The sequence below is a fragment of the Fukomys damarensis genome, unplaced genomic scaffold (assembly GCF_012274545.1).
Source record: "Fukomys damarensis isolate Sample0158 unplaced genomic scaffold, DMR_v1.0_HiC HiC_scaffold_13, whole genome shotgun sequence".
In the NCBI taxonomy this organism is placed as follows: Eukaryota; Metazoa; Chordata; class Mammalia; order Rodentia; family Bathyergidae; genus Fukomys; species Fukomys damarensis.
This window is the reverse complement of record NW_022900925.1, coordinates 16,452,482-16,475,983: the sequence shown is the minus strand read 5'-3', so window position 1 is coordinate 16,475,983 and position 23,502 is coordinate 16,452,482. Positions and strand designations below refer to the sequence as shown.

The 23,502-nt window shown below is 34.5% G+C and overlaps 1 protein-coding gene across 4 annotated transcripts in view; it reads left to right on the top strand.

Annotated features, from left to right (window-relative positions):
- Gosr1 (golgi SNAP receptor complex member 1) overlaps positions 1-23,502 on the top strand; it is an 86,746-nt gene that overhangs the window by 18,964 nt on the left and 44,280 nt on the right. For 3 of the 4 annotated variants that reach the window (XM_010642193.3, XM_010642192.3, XM_019210387.1), the window contains 2 exons: positions 15,550-15,579; positions 19,965-20,047. In XM_010642193.3, the coding sequence (XP_010640495.1) occupies positions 15,550-15,579; positions 19,965-20,047 (113 nt within the window). The remainder of the gene's footprint in view (positions 1-15,549; positions 15,580-19,964; positions 20,048-23,502) is intronic. The other variant, XM_010642194.3, reaches the window with a different exon arrangement.

Here is a 23,502-nt window from a genome sequence, read left to right as displayed (position 1 = left end):
TTTCTCATATAAGAGAAACCATGCAATATTTAAGATTGTGTGTCTGATTTATTCCACTTAACATTATGGTCTCAAGGTGTATCCATTTTTCTACAAATGACTCAGTTTATCCTTCTTTATGGCAGAGTAGTATTCTCTTGTGTATAAATACCACATTTTCTTTATCCATTCATCTGTTGATGGACATGTGGGCTGCTTCCAAAATGTAGCCATTGTGAGTTGTGTTGCTATAAACATGGGCATGCATGTATCACTGTAATATGGTATCTTAACTGTTCAGGAAGATACCAAGAAGGGGAATAGCAGGATCAAATGGAATTTCTAGTTTTAGTTTTTTGAGGAATCTCCATTCTCCATAGTGATCTCCATAGTAATTATACTAGTTTACATTCCTACTAACAATGTAGAAGAGTTTCTTTTTCCCTGCAGTCTTGGTAGCATTTGTTATTATTTGATCTCTTGATAATAACCTTCTGTTTAGAATAAGGTAGAAATTCAGTGCTGTTGTAACTAGCATTTCTTTAATGGTCAAGGATATTGAACATTTTTTCATGTATTGATTGGCCATTTGTGCCACTTCTAAGAAGTGTCTGTTCATTTCAGTTCCCTGTTTTTTGATTTGGTCTTTTGTTTTGAGGGGTCTAATTTTCTTGAGTTCTTTTTATAGTCTAGATATAGAATTAGATATAGATTAGATAGATACAGAATTAGATATAAATTAGTCCCTCTGTCTGAATTGTAGCAGGCAAAAACTTTTTCCCATTCTGTAGGTTGTCTCTTCACTGTGTTGGTTGTTTCCTTTGGTGTGCAGAAGCTTTTTCATTTGATATGATCCTGTTTGTTGATTCTTTTTTTGGTTGATTCTTGATACAGTATTATTGTGCAATTGGCATTCTGTTCAGAACATCCTCATTTAAGCTTATGACTTCCAGAGTTTTGCCTATTTTATCTTCCAGCAGATTAATTTTTTTTTCTTTTATTGAGTTTATTGGTACATTTTAGGTATACAGTACAGTTACATTCATTATTGGGATGTTGTACCTTTACATGACAGTGGTCTTGGTTCTCATTTTTTCACCTTGTCCCTGCCCTCTACCCCCTTAGGTTAATATTTAGATCATTAATCCATTTAGATTTTATTTTTATACACAGTGAGAGATAACTTTTTTTAATTTAGTCTTCTGCATGTATATAGCCAGTTTTCCCAGCACCGTTTGTTGAAGGGGCTGTCTTTCCTCCAGCTTGTTTTTAGCCCCTTTGTCAAAGATAAGATGACTGAGTGTGCCTGGTGTCACTTCTATATACTCTCTTCTACTACGTCTGTCTTTGTGCCAGTACCATGATGTTTTAATCACTGTAGCTTTGTAGCATAACTTCAAGTCTGGGATAATGATGTTTTATTCTTGTTGCCCAGAATTGCTGGCTCTCTTCTGATTCTGTATGAAATTTAGGGTTGTTTTCTCTTTCTGTGAGGAATGCTGCTGGAATTTTGATTTGGATTGAATTAAATCTGCACAGCAGTTTTGGCAATATGGCCATTTTGGCAGTATTGGTTCTGTCTATCCAGGAAGAGGGGATATCTTTCCATTTTTCTCCTGTCCTCTTCAGTCTCCTTTTTTCAGAATATTATAGTTTTAGTTGTAGAAATTGTTCATTTTCTTGATTAGGTTAATTCCTAAGTATTTAATTTTTCTTGATGCTACTTTGAATAATATTGTTCTCCTCACACCCCCGCCCCGGCCCCTTACTGGGGATCAAATTCCAGACATTGCACTTGCAAGTCTAGCACAGAACCATTGAGCTAAATCCCCAGCCCTGTTTTCCTAATTTCTTTCTCAGTGGGTTTGTTATTGGTGTACAGAAATGCCATCGAATTTTGTGGGTTGATTTTGTATCCTGCTACATTGCTGAATTTGGTTATTCTAGAAGTTTTTTGGTGGAATTTTTTGGGTCTTCTACGTAAAGGATCATGCCATTTACAGAAGGGTAGTTTGATTTCTTCCATTCCTTATATATTACTTTCATTTCTCTTGCCTGATTGCTCTGGCTAAAGTTTTGAGTACTCTATTGAATAGCAGTTGTTCAATGTTGAACACCCTTGTCTTATTTCTGATTTTAGAGGGGAAGCTTTCAGCTTTTCTCTATTTAATACAATATTGGGTATAGGTTTGTCATAAATGGCTTTTATCCAATTGAGATAAGGTCCTTCTGTATCTGTTTTCTTCAGGATTTTTATCATGAACAGATGGTAGATTTTGTCAAAAGCTTTTTCTGTGTCTATTGAGATTATCTCATGAGTTTGTCCTTCTAGTTATATGATATATTACATTTATTAATTTGTATATGTTGAAACATCCTTGCATCCCTAGGATAGAGCCTACTTGGTCGTGGTGTATGATCTTTTTGATGATCTGTTCTGTTCTGTTTGCCGGTGTCATGTTGAAGATCTTTGTACCTATATTCAGTAAAGAGATTTTCCTGCAATTTTCTTTTTTGTTGTTGTTGTTGTTGCTTTTGTTTTGTTTTTTTTTTTAAACACGATGTAGTTCAAACTGCCCTGGAACTCACTGTGTATTCCAGGTTGGTCTCGAACTCACAGCAATCCTCCTGCCTCAGCCTCCCAAGTTCTGGGATTACAGGCATGCGCCACCTCGCCCGGCCAATTTTCTTTTTTTAGTGGAGTCCCTGTCTGGTTTTGGAATCAAGGTAAGGATAGCCTCCAACTATTATTTTGGCATTACTCCTCCCTTTCAATTTCATTAAAGAGTTTGAAGAATATTAGCATTAGATCTTTCCTGAAGTTCTTACAGAATTCAGTGATGATTCCATCAAGTCCCAAGCTTTTCTTAGTTGGTAGGTTTTTTATTACTGCTTCGGTTTTATTGTTCATTGCTGGATTTTTCAGGGTTTTTATATCTGCTTGGTTCATTTTTGGTAATTCATATACATCTAGGAATCTATCCATTTCTTCTGGATTTTTCAGTTTATTAAAGTACAGGTTTTCGAAGTAGTTACAAATTATCTTCTAGATTTTAGTATGTTCATTGTGATTTTTGCCCTTAATTTGTAATTGCCTTAGTTTGGGTTGTTTCTTTTTTGGTAAGACTGGCTAAGGTATTGTTATTTTGTTTACTCCTTTAAAGAAGAAGCTCTTCAATTCATAGGTTTTGTGGTTGTTTGGTTTGTTTTTTGTTTTTGGGGGGTGGTTTTTGGCTTGTTTGTTTTAGGGGTTTTTTTACCCTCAATTTCATTAATTTCTTCTTTGATCATTATAATTTTCTTCCTTGTACTATGTTTGTTTTTGAATTGTACTTGTTTTTCTGGAACCTTGAGGTGCATTATTATTTATTTGAGCTTGCTCTTTTTCATTTTTTCCTGATGTGGGCATTCACAGCTACAAATTTCCTCAAAGGACAGCTTTCATTGTGTCCCATAGGTTCTCATATGTTATACTGGCATAATTGTTTGATTCTAGGAACTAATTTCTTCTGTGGTTCATTGATTATTCAAGAATGTTGTATTTAATCTCCGTGTGTCTGCATAATTTCTGTGTTTTCTTTTGTCATTTATTTCTACTTTTGTTGCACTATAGTCTGATAATATGCACATAATATGCATATAATTCTTTGATTCTTTTTTATTTTATTTAAGAAAGTTTGATGGGTTCTTATGTGGTTTATTTCAAAGAAAGTTCCATGTGCTGCTGAGGAGGTATATTCTGTTGTTGGGTTGGACACTGTAGATATTTATTAAATACATGTGTTCAAAGATGTGATTCAACTTTGACATTTCTTTGATTTTTTTTTTTTTTTTTTTTTTTTTGGTCTAGTTGATCTATTTGTGATAGTGAGTTTTTGAGATTCCCCTGCTATAACTGTGTTGATGTTTATTTGCTCTTTTCTGTCCAATAGTGTTTGTTTTATATATGTAGGTATGCCATTGTTTGATGCATATACTTTGATAATTATTATCTCTTTCTGTTGAATTATTCCCTTAACTAATATGTAGTAACCTGCTTCACCTCTTCTGATCAGTTTTGGTTTGAAGTCCACTTTGTCTGAAAAATATGATAGTTATTCCTGCTTGTTCTGGGGTTTTCACTGCATGGAATATTGTTTTTCATTCTTTGATTTTTAGTCTTCTGAATTTCTTTGTGGATTAAATTGTTTCTTGTATACAACATACCATTGGGTTTTCTTTTTTTTTTTTTTTTCAGCTTTAATTGAGTTTATTAGTACATTTTAGGGATACAGTACAGTTACATTCATTGTTGGGATCTTGTATCTCTACATGACAAGTCTTGATTCACATTTTTTCCCCTTACCTCTGCCCTCCCTTCACCCCCCCTCCCCTCCCCATCTACAAACACTTTATTGTCATCTTTTCATTATCACACACTTTTTTCTTTTCCCTTTTTTACTCTTCCCCTACCCATCCCACCTTCCCTACACCTTTAGCTCCTTTCTTCCCATTTCTATGCAGTCAATATCTGTGTCTTTTGATTGGGGAGTTCAGACCATTCATATTTAGAGTTATTACTGAAAGGTATTCACTTATTCCTATATTATTTTCCTGTTGGTGATTCTTTCCCCCAGTCCCCACCCCCACCTAACTCCTCACCCTACCTGGTGTATTCATTCTGTTAGACTTTTTGGCATTGTTGGCTTCGTTATCTCTTTCTGAGATATCCTTAGAATTTTTTTGGAATGCTGGTTTTGAGGTCATCAATTTATTGAGGTGCTCTTTGTCATGAAAAACACCTTGTTTCTCCATCAATTTTGAAAAATAGTTTTGTAGGATGATATATTAGTCTGGATTGGGAATTGTTTTCTTTTAGGGCTTGAAACACTTCACTCCTAGCTCTGTGAGCCTTTATGGTTTGTGTTTAGAAATCTGCTATAATTTTAATGGGTTTAGACTTTTCTCCAACACCTTTTAAGATTCTGTCCTTGTATTAGTCTTTTGGGATTTTGGTTATGATGTATTGTAGAGAAATTCTTTTATAAAATTGTGGCATTTGGGATTCTATATGCCTTGCTTATGTGCATGTTAAATTATTTCCCCATACTTGGAAAGTTTTCTGCTCTTTCTGTAAAAAAGGTTTTTTTATGTCATTCATACTTGCCTTCTGATTTTTCACTAATCCATTTAATGTTAGATTAGTGTTCTTTGCATCATCTAGCAGTTGTTGAATCTGTTTTCCTTATTCTCATGTTTTTAAGGCACTCCTGAATATGTGATCACCTGCATCAGTCTTGTCATCTAGTTCTGATGCTATGTCCTCACAGTGGTCATTTCTGCTGCTCATACTTTCAAGAGAGTTTTCTCTCTTGAATTTCTGTTGGTGATCTTCTCGTGAACTAATTCTTCGCTAATTCTTTCATTTTGTTCAGTTTAGCCAGATTTTTATTAGTGTCTTCTATAAGTTCACTGATCCTTTTGTTCGTTAATAAAATATTGTCTGTTTAGTTTTGTCTTTGAGCTCTCCAAATACCTATTTATCTATTTTTTGTTTTGTTTTTTGTCTCCTCCTTTATCACTTTGTATAATTCCAACTTTTTTGCTCTAGATTTCTTCCTCATCTATGCCCCCCATGCTTTAGGGAGTTAGATTTGTGCGGCATTTTGTTATCTCGTCTTACATTTCTGTTGTGTTTTGTTTTGTTTGATCATAGTACAATCTCAGTCAGTTTTATGTTATGAGGTTTTTGTTTTTGTTTTGGTACCGGGGATTGAACTCAGAACCTTGCACTTGTGAGTCCTTTCAACATTGTTGTGAAAAATTGTGTGTGGGCTTATACAAAGAAGAATTAAGGAAGAATGAAGTTTAATAAAATATTAACTTCTAATGAATTCGAGGAACTGGTAAGACTACAAACAAGGGTTTATTCATTGCTGTCAATATTAGAACATGAAACTTCCAAAAAACTTTTTTTTTTTTTTTTTTGGTACGGGAGATCGAATTCAGCCCTTGTGCTTGCAAGGCAGGCAGTGAAACCACTGAGCTAAATTCCTGGTCCCCAAAGAACTTTTAAAAATTAAAGCCCATCTTTTAAAAATAAAAAACACTAGATAATAAAATCATGGGCTAATAACATGGAAGTTTTCTTTTGTTTTTCAGTGTTGTATCTCACTTGCCCAGTGCTTTGAGAAAGAATTGGCAAGAATTTTTTAAAATAACTTTTTTATATAATAGAAGTTTTAGATGATAGTTATAATGTTCATTTTAGAAAGCATAACTAGTTCATTAACAAAAAATTTAAATCACTTAATTAGCACAGAATAACTTTTTTTTTTTTGGTACCAGGGATATATATATTTGTTTATTTGGGGTTTTTCTGAGATAGGGTTTTGTCATGTAGTCCGGGCTGGCCTCGAACTCATGATCCTCTACCTCAGCCTCCCAAGTACTGGGATTATAAGCATGTACCAAAATGTCCAGTAATTTTTTTTTTGTTTTTTTAAAAATATAGTACATATATTCCATAATTCAGATAATCCATAATTTATGTAACTATTTCCCTAATGTTGACCTTTTAGATTATTTTCAGTTTTTACTATTCTGCATAGTAAGGTCTTAGCATATATCCCTAAGTGTTTTATGATAAATTCTTAAAGTTAGAATCACAAGAGTAAAAAATATATTCATTTAAAGCTTTTGATGTAATATTACCGGGTTTGCTAGTTTACAGACTCATAAAAGAACAGCAGATAACTCAGTAAAATAGGACAGATTAGCTTTCTTAGTCTTATATAACCTTATTACTATACTCTGTTAACAAATTAATGGTATGATATTATTAGCTAAATTATAAGCTTTATTCATCAGTTTTTCCATAGTGTCTTTATTTTATGTTCCAAGAACTCATATTGCATTTAGTTATTATATCCCTCTGTCTCCTCTAGTTTGTGAAAATTGTCTAACTTTAACTTGTCATAAGGAAATGTTTATACAATCCCAAATTTAGAGACATTTTACAAAATACTGATATACTGTGCACTCTAAAGAGTTATGGAGGTGACCTTATGCAATTTTGGAAAGAAAACCTTTCAAATAATGCTGTGTCCTTGGAGCCTTATTTGAGGGTGTATAACATGTCTGTCTATATGTCTTGTTACTACTCTTACCCTGTGTTGCTTGGTTAAATTAAAATTTGAGAATTTTCTCCACTGTAAAATGACTGTTTCCCGTTGTAGCTAATAAATATAGGGGTTCTACTAAAGAGACTAATAGAGAAGGATCAGAAGTTCAAGGCCAGTCTAGGCAACATAACAAGTCCACATCTCTCACAAAAAGTAAATACAAGGAAAGATAGTTAGAGACTGTGCAAATATTTTATTCCTCCTCAAACTTCTGTGAATTTTAGCATCCATTAGTGAATTATAACCTCCCCAGTTATTGCTGTGGTGTTTACTTAGTGGCGGTTTTTTCTTTCAATTGAAGAGCTAGGTCTTCTCCATCATTTATTTTACTTATTTGTTTATATCAGCACACACTCATACATACTTTTGGTTTTAATTCAGTACTATAGTTATTTGTTGTTCAAATTATTCCATATTTGACCATTGGGAACTCCTTCTTTTGTGTATTTCTTTTACTTTGTGGCATTATACAATGTTTATAGCTCACTTTATATTTCCCTGCCTCAGCTCTTGAATCAACCTACTTCTCCAAGTAGTCTGGGTTCCTTTTATTGGACAGCTAACATATAAGCACTTAGATATGTTTATTGCTGTTGAGGTCATTGTTTCCAACTCTCTTGGTAAAAGTTTTTATCATGAATGTGGTTGAATTTTTTTACCTTTTTTAAAAATTTTGCATCTGTTGAGATCATTCATTTTTCTCCTGTACTGCAGAAATATGGTCGATTTCATTCACTGTTTTCAAACATTCAACCAATTTTGAATTCCTGGAATAAACTCCAGTTAGTCTTTGTATTTATTATCCTTTCTATATATGGCTGAATTGTACTTGCTTCAGCAACACATATTCTATATATGGTTGGATTTCTTTGTTTAGGATTTCTGCATTATTCTTGTGAGTAATATCTGTAACTTTCTGTTTTTGAGTTATCTGGTTTTATTATAAGGATATTGGCCCCATTAAATGAGTTGGGAAGTGTATCCTTTTCTATTTTCTGAAAGAGTTTCTCCGGGCTTGGTGTTATTTGTTCTTTAAAAGTATGTTAGAATTTATCCTTTAATTCATCCCAGCCTAAAGTTTTCTTTATGACAAAATTTTTAAATTATACATTTAATTTCTTTTGTAGACATAGGACTGAGTTGGCTTGGCTTTATCCCTGGGCCATAGATGGCTTACTGTAACTGGCTCAGCCTAAATCACAAATCTGTCCTTGTGGCCAGGGGACTTGGAAACAAGTGTTATCAGAAAAAGAGAGTGTGGTATATTCAGGGCTCCAGGGAAGTTATTAGGCACCTTGCTTCAGTTTGTATTTACTGCCTATACTCCAAGCCATAGACTTAAGAAATAATATAGTGAAGCAAATCTTTTTTTCTAATATAGATTTATTGAAATGAGCTTTAACCTTAATATTTCTTTCTTCCTTCCAATCCCCCAGTGAATTGTAAATTTTTTTATGGGCCTGTAGAGAATACATGATCAACCTACTACCTAAGTCTCTAACTTCATCATTTTCTTTGCTTCCTCCATAATCCTCTCTCCTTTTAGCCTACTAGGTGTTAGCCATACTGGCTTCTTGTTTCTTTTCTCAAAGATATTAAGTCCTTTTGCTTTCAGCCTCTTTGCATTTAGGCTTTGTTTTATTTACTTAGAATAGTCTTCTCTTAATTTTCCATATAGCTTATTCATTAACATGTTTATGGCCTAAGCTCACTTGTCACCCCCTCAGAATCCTTCTGTAACTCTTTCATCTGAAGCAGGCCTTCCCTTACTATTTAACAAAGCACCTTTTTTTGTTTTATCCAATGTATTTCTGACAATCTGTAAAAATTTGTTCTTTTTAACCCTCCTTGAATATAAGCTTCTTTAAGAGGTGACTTAATTATTGGCCATTGTTGGGTCTCAAGTTCCTATTAAATCTTAGACACTCAATATCTATCTGTTTTGTGGGTAAGTGCATGTGAACAGAAGTATGAGTGTACATGTGTGCCCCAATGTAGAAAATCTGTTACATTCACTTATTTTCCAAGTATCTTTTGTTTGTTTTGTGATGTACCCAGGGCCTGGTACACACCAGGCAAATGTTCTGCCCCTGAACTCATCCCCAACATCCCTCCCCCAATTTTTTTTTTTTTTTTTTGGTACTGGGGATCGAACGTGGGTCCTTGCGCTTGTGAGGCAGGTGGTGGCACCACTGAGCTAAATCCCCAGCCCTAAATATGTTCTTTATACAAGGTTTTTTGCTTCTGTTTCTTTTTGAAACAAGGTCTCACTGTATATTTCAGCTGGCCTTGAACTCACTGTGTAGCCCAGGCTGGCCTCAAATTCTCTGCAGACCTCCTGCCTCAGCCTCTCAAGTGCTGAGATTACAGGCATGGGCCACCATACCTGGCTACAAAGTATTTTTATAGATATAAAAACTGATTTGGTGGACTAAAGGGAACATCATCAATATAACCAATTATTTTTGTTCTATAAAATGAATTCTCCCTGAGGTCCTTCCTAGAATTTAAATTCTTACATAGTAAAAGTCTTTGGGAAGTCTCTCTTATTCACAGATGAGGAAACAAGATACAGAGAAGATGTAGGTGAAGGCCTCATAACTATTTAATAGTATAGCTCTTACTAAACATACATTTCCTAATCCATTTCTATATTTGCTTCACATCACACCACCTCTTTTCTTTAAAATTTTATTTTCACTGTACTAATAGTAGCCATCAACTTTGAAATATGCAAGTATCTTGAGATATATACCTTGCCTATACCAGCAGTCATTTGTATAGTAAAGAATTTAAATTTTAGCTAATGAGAAATGGTTCTTTTTGATTATTTAATTATATCCATGATGTATTTTAGGTTACATATCAAGACTCCGTTTGTCTCAGGTGGTACAGTGACCTAGTCAGCAGCTTTTATACAACTTTTTCTTTTCACTTGGAGCTCCTTAGTTCAGTAGTGAAATCAAATACATCTTCATTGGACACATGGCTTTGTAAAGCAAAACTTGAGTTTTGACCTCTCATGATGAAGAATTTTCTCTCCCCAAGATATGTGGAAACAAAAAGATTATTTCAATGTTACCTTTCCCTCTGTAGAAACTTATAGGAATTATTTCAGTTTTAATCCTGATTGGTATTAGTACAAGAAGAACCTGGTACTCATTTATTCATTTATCAAGTATTTAGTGTGTATCTTCTGTGTCTGGATGCTGTACTAGACTCTGGAGAATCAAAGATGGATCAGATTCAATCTCTACCCCTGGGAACTCATTCTGGCTAGAGAAATTATAAACAAATACTCTATGAGATATTGTACTTTCAGAAATATTAAAAATGAGATAATACATGTGAGAAAACTTTGTAAGCCTTATAAATTTAAGATATTTTTCTTCCAGTGCATAGTACAATATCTGATATCCCTTAAATTTAACTTGTTATATTCCTGAATGAATTGATAAAGAGCAAAGAATTATGACAGCATGAAATTACAGTGGAAAGAGGAATTAGTTTTGCCTGGATATACAGGTGGGATAGGGGAAGCTCACAAAGGCTGGACTTTTGAGCTGGATTTTGAAATATATGTAAATTGTTTACATTGAGAATTGGGAAAGGAAAACCTAAAGAGAGAAAGGATATGAGGCATTAAAGTGCCTTGATCTACCAGGTGCATCCAGTCTGCAGGCCACATGTGGCCCTGGGCAGCTGATAAAGAGGCCCCAAGGATGGTAAGCTTTTAATATTATTATGTGATTTTTAGCAGTTTTTTTCATGACTTATTTGTGCAGTGCTTGAATGCAAACTGCATAGGCAACAACAGAACACTGTGGAATGTGTTAGAGATCACACTAACTCCTATGCCTGCCACACAACCAGTGGAATCAAACTTGTATATTTGGAACATTACATGAGTTTGTGTGACTTGGTGAGTAACATGTACCAACTACCTGCCTGCATGTGTGTGTACCTATGGAGACAAGCATTTATTGTTATTAAGTAGACATGTAAGTTGTCTTGTTTAATTAGACTTGGGTTTATATTATTTCATAAGATAATTCAGTAAATTAAAAAATAAAGTTGTAGCTGAGCATGGTGGCACACGCCTGTAATCCCAGCACTCAGATTGAGGCAGGAAGAACAGCCTCAAGTTTGAGGCCAGCATGGACTACATAGTGAATTCAAGGTCAGGCTGAACTGCACAGCAAAACTCTGTCTCAAAAAACCAATAGATAGATAGATAGGTAGATAAATGATAGATAGTTTCACTACTTGTATACATTATTTTTTTTGTGGCCCAATACAATTTCTTTTTGACTCAGTGCAGTCCTGGAAAGCCAGAAGGCTAGACACCTATGATCTATGGTCAAACTATTATCTACAGGCTTAAAATACTTGCTTTTGTTTTCGTTATCTCTTCTGAGCCTTTGTGACAATTCCATGAGGTAAGTGCATATAACTCAGTCTTTAAGCATTGGCCAGAAACCAGGTTCTAGGATATAAAGAAAAACCATAGTTCTATTTTTTAAAATATAGACTAGATGAGTCAGTTCACTGATTTGACATGAAAGAATTCTTTAGAAGTTTCAAAAAATTAGAAATTTTTTCTTTAATATTTCATAGGATCTTTATTATTCACATAGTTTTCAGGATATTCAGTCCTTTTCAACTATTTATCTAATGAACAGTAAATGAAAACTGTAATCTCCACATTCTCTTAAGCTTTCTGTTTTTGCTGTAGTTAACCCTATTTGTTGACTTTTTTTTTTTTTTTTTTGGCATCAGGGATCGAACTCAGGACCTTGTGCTTGCAAGGCAGGCACTGGAACTACTGAACTAAGTCCTCGGCCCAATATTTGTTGACTTTTTAACTTTTTGTGCACCAAATGGTTGGTTAAAACACTTTGGAAAGCGGGGGGAAACACCAAAATTTAATTTTCATTTATAGTTGACATCCTGTCATATATAATCAAGAGAATGTAGTATTGGTGAAAAATTCAATCGATCAGAGGGCAGAAAGAGACACCAGAAATATGCACACACAGATATAGTCAACTGATCTTTACCAAAGGAGTAAAGTCAGTTCCATGGAGAAAAGGTAATATGTTTAATAAGTAATGCTAGAACAACTGGAAATACACATGTGAAAAAATAAAAAGTAGATATTGACCTCACCTTTCCCCAAAATTAATTCAAAATAGATCATAGACCTAAATGTAAAATACAAAACTATGAAATTTTTAAGTTTGGTAACATAGGAGAAAATCAAAGTGACTTTGGATTTAGCTATGAGATTTTCGATCCAACACCAAAATATTATCCATGATAGGATGGACTTCATTAAAATTATAATTAAAACTTAAAATTAAAAATGTAGGCTGTACCAAGGATACAAAAAATGAAAGACAAGTCATATTCAAAGTGAAAATGTTTGCAAAACACAAGGTTTTATAAACAAAATTAAAGAATTCTCAGTACTCAACAGTTAAAATGTAGGGAAAGATCTGAACAGGCACCTCATTAAAAAAAAGATACACCAATGGTAAATTAAGCATATGAAAAGCCAAATGTGGTGGTGCAGTCCTATAATCCCAGCACTGAGGCAGGAGGATTGTTGTGAATTGAAAGCCTGGGCTCCATAGTGAGTTCAAGGCTAGCCTGAACCTACATAATGAGATCCTGTCTACAAAGAAAAACAATTTAAGATCATTGGCCTTCCTCTGTTCATGTGTAAGTGAAGGATGACAGGTGGAGTGTGTCTGTGAAATACTTATGTGTGACTTACCATAAGTATCTTATTCCTATAAAATGGAAGATCTACTCTTAAGCCTACCTCTTCAATATTCACATATGTTGCATTTTGAAATGTGCTTTGCAGTACATTTTAGGACTAAAAGAAAGATGACTAATATAGAAGTAGATTTAAAACCAGGGAAAAATCCCTTCCTCTGTAGAGTAGGATATCTGGATTATAATTTTAGTTTTCCTTTGGTTATTTTCCTTTTCAGGTGAATTCAACAAACACTGTGTTTTCTTTAACTACAATTAGATGTTGCTATAAAGCAACCATAATCTGAGACTAGACAATGTCAAATTTATAAGATAGTCTATTTTGACATATCCTTTTAAGAAAGAAAATCTGACTTTATACAAAAATGTAGTATTTGCTTTATGAGGTTTTTTTTGTATTAAATTCATGTAACTACAGAATTGGCATTGTTACATTGAAAATATTCTTTAAATTGGTGAAAATATCACTTGCTGAAAGCATACCTCTTAAGGAAAGTAGTCATTACATAAACTAAGGGTCATATTGGCATGCCACAAGAACATCAAAGAATTTCCTTTACATGAAGCAACATAGAAAGCTGTTCCTTAGTGACCATTTCAACCCCACTTCTCAAGAACATTGTCTTTGAATACAAAATATAGTGAATTTTATTTTATAACTACAGTCTAGTAGATAGGCTGATAATTAACTAGTTACTGAACTTCAGTTCTGACTTTATGTTGAGAATGGATACAAGAAAAATGCTACTGTATTTTCAAGTTTTATAGAAAGTAGATAATTGTAATAATGAAGTGTATCTGGCTGGCTTTCCAGTGATTTTTGTAAAATGCTTTGGCTTTGTGTTTTTCTGTTTGTTTCCAAGTGGACTCACTGAGTTAGATACAAATATATTTCCACAGAATAGTTTCTTGGTTTTTCTAAATGCTGCTTCATAGTTGATTGCTACTTAAAGTGTATAACTTTATATTCAATTTAAAGTGGGGTTTTTTATGGTTATCACTTAGTTCATTGCTCAACACTTTCATTTTTTAATTTAACTTCTTTTGAGTTAATTATTTATTTGCCTGCAATTCTAAGAAACAACAGGAGAATTCTGTGTATTGCTTACTAGTTTACTCCATTGGTAACATCTTGCACAGTTATGATACAGTATCACAACCAAGATACTGACATTAATATAATCATGATACAGAACATTTCTGTTTTCACAAAGATCTCACATTTTGCCCTTTTATAGACACAACCACTTCTCTTTCCCCTTCTGCCTTTCACCTTGCACATTAGCACTTGATAACCACCAATCTATTCTCCATGTCTGTATTCTCCATGTCTGTATTTTGTCATTTCAAGACCATTATATATGTGTGGAAACCTTTTAAGGTTAGTTTTTGGTTGGTTGGTTGGTTGGTTGATTTGTTTGAAATGGGGTCTCATTTTGTTGTGCTAGCTAACTTCAGACTCCTGCTTCAGCCTTTAGAGTAGTAAAATTGGTCTTTTTCATTCAGTATAATTCTCTGGAGACTCATTCAGGTGTTACACTTATTAATAACTCATTCTTTTTATTTCTGAGTAGTATTTCATGGCGTGGCTATACTGTAGTTTGCTTCATTTTTTTACCCATGGAAGGATATCTGGGTTGTTTGAAGGGTTTGTTTTTTGGGGTTTTTTATTTTATTTTGTTTTGTTTTGTTTTATTAAATTGCTATAAATATCTGTGTGCAGGGTTTTTGTGTGAACATAGGTTTTTCTCAAATGCTCAGGAATGTGATGATTGAGTCATATGGTTATTGCATGTTTAGGGTTTTTGTTTTTTTTAACCAGTTTCTAAACTGTGAAAGTGTTTAGACCAGAGTGGCTATGTACGTTTTACATTCTCACTAGGAAGTCTGAGTTTCTCCATTTCCCACCAGCATTTGGTGTTGACACTTAATTTTTTATCTCAGCCTAATAGGTGTGTGACAATGCATTATTGTGGTTTTAGTTTTCATCTTTCCAACGGCTAGTGATACTGAACATTTTTACATGTCCTTATTTCCTGTCTGCCTAGTCTCTTCAGTGAAATGTGTTCTCATGTCTTTTGCCCATTTTCTAGTTGGATTGTTGTTTCTGTTTAAAAAAAAAACACATGGTATGTAGGTAACTAATCCTTTGTTAAGTATGTGGTTTACAAATATTTTCTTCCAATGTGTAATGTGTTTTTTCATCCTATTTACAGGGTTTTTTTGTGATTCTTGAAAAAATGAGATGAGAATCTGGTGGGGGCAGATTGGGACTGATTGTGGACAAAAAAAAAACAAAAACAAGAATTACTATTCAGAGCCATTTCAAACTGAAGTCAGACTGAGTTTGAATCCTGACTCTGCCTGATAACCATATGACTCTTGGGCAAGTTAATCCCTGTGTCTAGGCCCTGTTTTCTTATTACTATATGAATACAACAAAAGTAAAATGTAAATTATATATTATATGGATAAATTAATTTCAAAGTCCAGGATTTTCTCCAGATACCTTCAGAAATTAGGTATTTTGTATATATAAGTGGCTGAAAATTGTATCTGTAAATGTAGAAAAATTAAGTACAAGTTTGTGTGTTCAGGATTTGAATTTTCTTTTTATTTGCAGCTCAGATCGTCTGATAGAAGAAACAATAAGGTAAGAATAATTTTTTGGTTTTACTTTGTTGATACTCGTTTGCACATACATTAATGAGCAAATCAATTTAATCCTTTTCACTAGAGTTAAAGTCAAATCACTCTCTTTAAAGACGATTATTTCATGGGCTGGGGATTTAGCTCCAGTGGTGCTGTACCTGCCTCACAAGCGCAAGGTCCTGAGTTCAATCCTCAGTACCAGAAAAGGAAAAAAAGAAAGAGAGAGAATTTCATTAGATGGTAATATATTTTTACTGTGACATTCCCTTATAAGAGACATTTAAAGCCCCAAGCATTTATTTCCATAGTTATTGGAATTAGGCTGTTTTATTTAGGTTAATTTTTCCAGTTAATTTGTACTTAATATTTTTAGCCTCAATCTTTTTATTGACATTTTTAATGGAAAACAGTCTTAAACATTATTTGATAAATTTATTTATACTATTTATGTAGATTTGGTCTCTGTTATAGCAGCTATAGAAAATCTACAATGATATTTAATGTTAGTTGTAATAACACTGAACTAGTTTCTTCCTTAAATTAATTCCTTAATTATCTGGTTTGAATTTTTATGTATCTATTTTATGGTACTAAATAAATAAGTAGGTATGGTCTTTATGCTTTAGCTGTTCAGGAGAGGTACAGTGAAGAACATGGAAACAGACATTTATATTCTTACTGTGGGCCTATGTCCTGTACTATGTTTTGCACATGCTATTTTATTTAATCTTCTCAGTATACATGAGATTAACACTGATCATTAGACACTGTTGTTTAAATTGCATGTATTGTATCTTCCATTTAAACAAAATTTTCACAGAACTACTTGATTTTCAACTGAAGTAACTCATCAGTACATGAGGTCCTATCACTTTTTGCCAGGAATTATATAAAGTTTCCTTATAATCCTTTTATTTTTCCTTTTTGTGTTTTCTTCCTTTGTATTTTCCCTTCCCCTTGTCTGATTTTCTATATTTAGGCAAGGTGGCCTATAATTCAGGTATAAAAATTTAGGCCACCCCAAAGGATAGGAACACTTATGAACCATTGAATTATTTCTACTGTTATTTTTCTGGTTAAAGAGCATTGTAGTTGGGTCTTTCATTTTAAGTTACCTTTTGTTTTGAGCCAGGGATTTAGCTCAGTGGTTCCACTACCTGCCTTACAAGTGCTAGCGATCTCTGGTACCAAAAAAACAAATTACCTTTTGCTTGAAAATACGATGGGTATCATAAGTGAAATTTCTCTGAACATAAAACGAGTTATGTTGCTTATGGGTAATGTGAATTTTTAAATTTAAGTAATAATTATGCATATTTCATATATCAAAATTTTTCATTTTTGAGACATTGTTAAAATATGTTACTGAATATAAGTTTTGACTTCATTCTATTTAAAACAACTCTTGGCAGGAAGGGGGAAAGGAAAGAAGGGAAAAGAAAGAGAATAATAGGAAAAATGGAATCAAAGCTTTTGGTAAAGAGGGGAAGAGGGATTAAAAGGAGGAAAAGGGATTGGGGGGAAATAATCAAAATACATTATGTACAAATGCAAATTCCCTATATGATGAATGTCATCATCATCCATATCTAAAGTGTACAAATAAAATTAATTTTTAAAATAAAAACTATAAAAACAACTTGATATTTATAAATTTATATAGCTTTGACTGCATAGTATTATCTATTGTTAAAAAATAAGTGTGAGTTTAGTTCATAGAACAGGTAAAAAACTTTTAAGTTCCAGTAAACACATCAATGATTTATCATTTTAAAAGCATTATATATTACTTGGAGCTTGTAGTTTGCTTCTAAGTATCTGACTCTTGAAATAATAGCCTATATTTCACTTAGCTCAACTTCAAATGATGAAACAAGATGGGAAAATATGTCTAGATATACTTTATGTGGTACTGGAAATCATGCATATTCAACAAGGTAATAACTTAATGTATGATGATAATGTCCATTCTCCAAGGAATACAAAGTGCTTTGTGGAAATCATTTTTTAATTTCCACCCACTTTTGAGCTGAAGTGCACAGGAGATAGTGAGAGTTATAGTTTAAAAAACAGAGGCATATGTAGATTACCCAACCTAAGTTTGAACTCTATTACCTTGTACAAGCCCATAACTCCTGTTTTTAAATAGGGGTGCTTTGCTCAAGGCCCTGCTGTAATTTCAAACAGAATTCTGTCAGTTTCCATTTCTGCTGCTTATTTCATTTCTTGCTGAGCATTTATGCTTCCCAAAGTGTCCTTTGATATCTCTTCTCTGATCTCAGCCTTCATCATTGCTTTGGTCAGTTCCCACGTGGTAGCCTGGAGTTCTGGGTTATTTGAGATTCTCTGTAGTTCTTCATCAATTCTCTGTTCATATTCAGGGAACTGGCCACTCATAAGACCTCCAGATGATTCTTCCTCCCCATGAGCACAGAGTTTGTGTGCATTTTGAATGTGTAGAACTCAGTCACAGCCTTCTTTGACCTGATCATCCCCTTGGCCAGAAGTCCACACACACACAATGTTTCTGACCCTTCTTAGAGATATCTTTCATAGATCTAGTTTTTTTCTCCCTTCTGTGTTTTGTTTTTGTGTGTGTGTGTGTGTGTGTGTGTGTGTGTGTGTGTGTGTGTTTCTGTTCTTATGCATAGTTTTACTATTCTAGAATGTTTGAATATCCTTTTATGTATATTGCCTTACATACTTTTATTTCTTTTTGCCTTCTCAAATTTTGAAATTAAAAGTTTAATTAATTTGCATTTATTTATTTAGAGTACTCCCTCTAGCATCTCATTTTGTTTAGATACCTGGTGGTTTAGTCTCTGAGGCTCGGCTCATCCAAAATTATGTTCATCAACTCTCAGAGTGGCCACACTAGTAGAGACTCAAGCAATGCATAGCCAGCAGTTTTTACTCTTAGGGGCTGAGTATCTCACCAGCTGCTAAACCATAAATTCTGTGCCTGTAAATCTGTCTGTCTCAGACCTTTCCCAGCTGCAGGGACTGGGTCCAATTCAGTCCATCACTGCATGTCTTGTACATGCAAAACCATAGTCTTTTACTGTCTGGGTTCCTTAAGAAGTGAGAAAATCTGTATCTTTGCTGGACTTGAAGAAAAAATCTAGCTTTCCCTGCCATCCTTTCCTTGTTTCACTCCTTGCTTGAGAAGTATAGCTCTCCACTTGGCTCTCTTCCCAGAAGATCTCAAGGGAACTTGGGGTTTCAGATGGACTTTCCCCAGCATGTCTGTTTTTATTCTGGTGTTACTTCATGGAGGAAAATAGGCCAGAGATGAGATCGAGAATTTGTACTATAACCACCATCTTCCCAGAATCTCAATCTGTATTGCTTGCTTTTTTTAAAATGTTTCAGATATTTTCAGAATTCCTCTGCAACATTCCATTGTCTCTAGCTTTTATAATGTCAATATCTAAAGTATTCCTCTCTGTGTTACATATCAAAATCAATATTGACCTTACCCTCTAGGATTCTAATGTCTAAGGTGATAGAATAGTAGAAAATAAATAGTTGTCACATTCTTGTAACAGCACATTGAAGTAGTCAAATGAAAAGATTGCATTTTAGAGTGGGTTTTTTCCCCCTTATTCATGTTTAATAAATCTGTGACCCTTGTCAGCTGGTTTACTATAAACCCATTATAAGCCAAGCATGGTGACACATGCCTATAATCCCAGCACTCTGGAGGCTAAGGCAGGAGAATGAGAATTTGAGCCCATCTTAGGCTGCATAGTGAGTTCTAGCCCAACCTGAACTATGTAGCAAGACCCTGTTTCAAAACAAAAAAGCCAACAAAAAGTGTTAATGCAGCATGTGTGTCCCCAGATCTGCCACCTGCTATTGATTCTTAAGTAAAATTTTGAAACAGAATTTGCTCATAAACTGAAAACTGGTTATATATTAATACATACTTTTGATTCTATTTTTATGATTGTAATTCTCTACTTCCCTCTCAACAGTTTTTTCTGATTAAGAATATTTTAGTAGCTGGGTTCTTTTAAATTTAGTGTAAGAAGCTTTTGTAGTCTGTGCTTTGGTAACGTCTTTTTTGTTATTTTGAAGAAAATATAGAAAATGGCTTATACAAAAAGATGTTGGGCTGGGAATTTAACTCATTGGTACCGCACCCTACCTCATGAGTGCAAGGTCCTGAGTTTGATCCCTAGTATGGGGAAGAAGAAGAAGAAAAAAAGATATTGTTGCTAGTAGTGAGGTCATTCAAAAAAAGGTGGCTTGGAAAGTACTTTCTCTTTATTTTCCTGTCTGGTCTTTTCAAGATGATATTGCACCTGTAGTTTTAGAGGATGAGAATGCTGTGTTTAGAGTAATCTCAAATGCCAATTTGTTTCTTTTCTCCCCCCCTTGAAGCATTGCTATGGCAACAAAAGAAAATATGACTTCACAGAGAGGGATGTTGAAGTCAATTCACAGCAAAATGAATACTTTGGCCAGTATCCTTTTTAAAAGTTTGGTCTGTGTTGGGGTGTGTGGTATGTGTGTGCCTATTCTTTTCTGTGGTTCAGGGGTGGGGGCAGCCACTGAGCATTTGTAAAGCCCCTCAGTAATTACATGTGAATACTTCCTACTTTGTCAAAGTTCATGCTGTTTAGTACCATTTCTGGAAGACTGCACATCAGCAGTTTAATACCAGTAGATATGGGGGGGGTGAGTTTTTAAATTATTCACAAATTTTTTTTACACTTAATAGATCTAAATCCACGATAGTTCTCCTCTGTATATTGTTTTACCTGAATATCATAAATTATGTTCTCTTTATTTTCCAATTTGGAGAACAAGTTAGTGACAAATACTTAGACGGAAGCAGGAAGGAAGAAGCCGTATACATAGATGAGAAGCACAAAGTGAATTCCAGGATAGATTCACTTCTTGCTGTGATCTTTTAGCCTTTTAGTTTCCCTGTTAATTAAGGTTAGTAGTAGTACTTCCAAGAGTAATAGTACTTCCAAGAGGCCCCCAAGGAAACTAATAGCTGGCCATTCTGAAGAACTTTATTTAGTCTCTGGGAAGATGAGCCTTTAGGGGAAAAAGATTTCTTCTGTAACTACTATGAGAGGAAGGACCTATAATTTTTTTTTAATATATAATTTTTAAAAGTTGAGTATCTTCTGATCCTAATTTCAGGTTGCTTTTAGCTTTTTTGTGTATGTGTGCCGGGGATTGGACTCAGGACCTTGCACTTAGGAGGCAGGTGGCAGAACCACTGAGCTAAATCCCCGGCCCAAAGGTTACTTTTAGTTTGATTACTCCTTTGCCTGAGGGAAAAATATCCTGGAGTTTGTTGGTATTTTCCAGTCATTTGTGAATTTTGTTCTTGCCTTGTTACTTACCTAGTATAAAGCCAAATATACAAAATTATGTATAGTGTGTATAGTGCTATATAACTTACAGAGTACTGTTATGTGTGATATGTCACTTTATCATCACCACAAAAGAGAGGATGTAAAAATTATTATTGTTGTTTGGCAGATAAAGAATTAGGCTCATAAAAGTGACTTGGGCTGGGTCCACAGCAAGAGAGATTCAGGTTTAAGTTCCTGTGAAATCAGGCTTTTTAAAACTATGAACTTGATCACTAGCAAGAACAAAAACTACTTAGTGAATACAGTATAAGAGCTTATATTTTATGAAACCATTGAAATTTTGAAATGGAAGGGGAGGTTGGATACCTGGGTCATTTAAAATACTGATTGAAGCCATTCCAACTGCATTAGAATTTGTCCGCACTATTCTTCATGTCCTTTTTCTTACTGTGAACTAGAGGTATTTCTCCCCTCTAGACCATATGTTTTCAGTGTCTCCCTCTCCTTCCCTCTCTGTCTTCCCTCCCTCTGTATCTCCTTCTTTTTTGTCTTCCCTCTGTCCCACCCTCCTGCCTTCCCTCCCTTTCTCTCCCTTCTTATTTGTGTTCTAGGGATTGAATACAGAGAGCTCTGATCTATACCCCCAGGCTGCCCCCTACCTTAGCCCAGGGTGGGTTTGAACTTTCAGTCCTTCTGCCTCAGCATCACAGAGTATGGGATTATATGTATGTTCTGTCATGCTCAGCCCCAGACCTTTTTTGAAAATTTTAAGACAAAGTCTCTAAGGTAAGGCAGTGTCCCAGAGCCCAGCATGGTGCCTAGTACAGGTCAGCCACTCAAGAATTTCTAGTCATTCCAAAAGAATGAGTAGTGTTCAAAAAAATCAAACAAAATAAGTATTAGGACTCTATAGAGATACAGCAACAGAAACCTAATTCATATTGACTTAAAGGAAACAAGGAGAAAATATTTCATCTAACTGTGTAAAATCCAGGCATGGAATTTGGCTTAAGGTGTGACTGGATTCAGTGGCTCATACGTTATCATCAGGAATCTGCCTTTTCTCTCTTTTGCTCCCTTTCTTTCTCTTACCTCAGCCTTTTATTGTTTTGTCTTTTTCTTTAGATTTGACATGTATTATTTATTCTATATCAGGTACTATAGCTTTTAACTGTTAACCTTACTCTCAAGCAGGCTTTTTCCTCGGGATGAGAAAGATGGCTGTTAACACTAGCTTAAAACAGTATGAGGAAAGAAAAGGGTGTTCTTTCTAACAGCTGTCACAAAAACCTCAAAAGAGGACTGTGGTTGCCCCCACGTAAGTTACTGTCCATTCCCAACCCAGTCGTTGGCCAAGAGGTAGAATATCCTTATTGACCTATCCTGGTAATGGAAGGCAAGATTGGACCCATCATATTTCGACTACAGAACTAGATTATGATAGAAGGGAAGAAGGGTGGTGGTTCCATAAAAAAAAGTAAATCAGATAGAATATATCCACCGTAGCTGGAGTTTCCTGATGCAAAAATTTATGTATAGTCTCTTCTTACTAAGCAAGAAAAGATTAAGCATTTTCTGTATGTGAGATTTTTACCTTGCAAGAGTTTTTGTCTCTTACATCAATACTTGCTTTATGATTTTTTACAACTGTTTCTGCTATTAGTCCTGGTTTTTTAATCAAAAAATACATTAATATCTGCAGTGTATATTCTAAGTGTGGGGAAAATTCAAGATTAGAGAAAGATACAATCCTACAATATATAGAATATATAAATAAATGCCCTTGATCTGCATTTTGTTACAGAAAAATGCAGTGAAGATTCTCAGGAGAGGGAGACTAGTCCAGCTCTCTGGTATCCTTGGTGGTTTTATCATTAGTTTTCCTGAACTTTATTTTTTCTGTTATCAAAGAGGATGCACCTGCAGTTGTATTTTCAGAAATGATTGCCAGACCTACAAAGAAATCTATAGAAAAGTATAAAGATATCTTTAAATACAAAGTAAAATATAGTCATGATCGTTATAGTACTCCTAAAATTGAGTTTTTGCCATCTTTGCTTTTTTTTTAATGTTCCCTAATAGGATAGTTAGAACATTTTAACCTACTTTCCCACTGTATCCTGCCTACTTCTGCAAAGTAAATTTTAAATAATTCACCAGTACCTAAGTACATAGATCCTAGAGTTGGTTCCCAGTTAACTCAATATAAGAATTATTTCACTGAGCGTGGTGGTGCACGCCTGTAATCCCATCAACTCGGGAGGCTGAGGCAGGAGGATTGCTGTGAGTTCAAGACCAGCCTGGGATACACAGTGAGTTCCAGGTCAGTCTCAACTACATAGTGAGACCCTGTCTCAAAAAACCAAAAAAAAAAAAAAAAAAAAAAAAAAAAAAAAAAAAAAGAATTATTTCTCTGTAAGAAAGAGGATCAGGTTTTCCTCAAAACTTTGAAGCAGAAATCTCTTGTTTCTTGAGAGAAAGGAAGGGGAAAAAAACAAAGGGGGAGAAATGGGAACTAGGGGAGAAGGCTAGGATAAGAAGGCAAGGAGGAAAACAGGATGAGGGAGCAAGATAGGAGCTGGCTG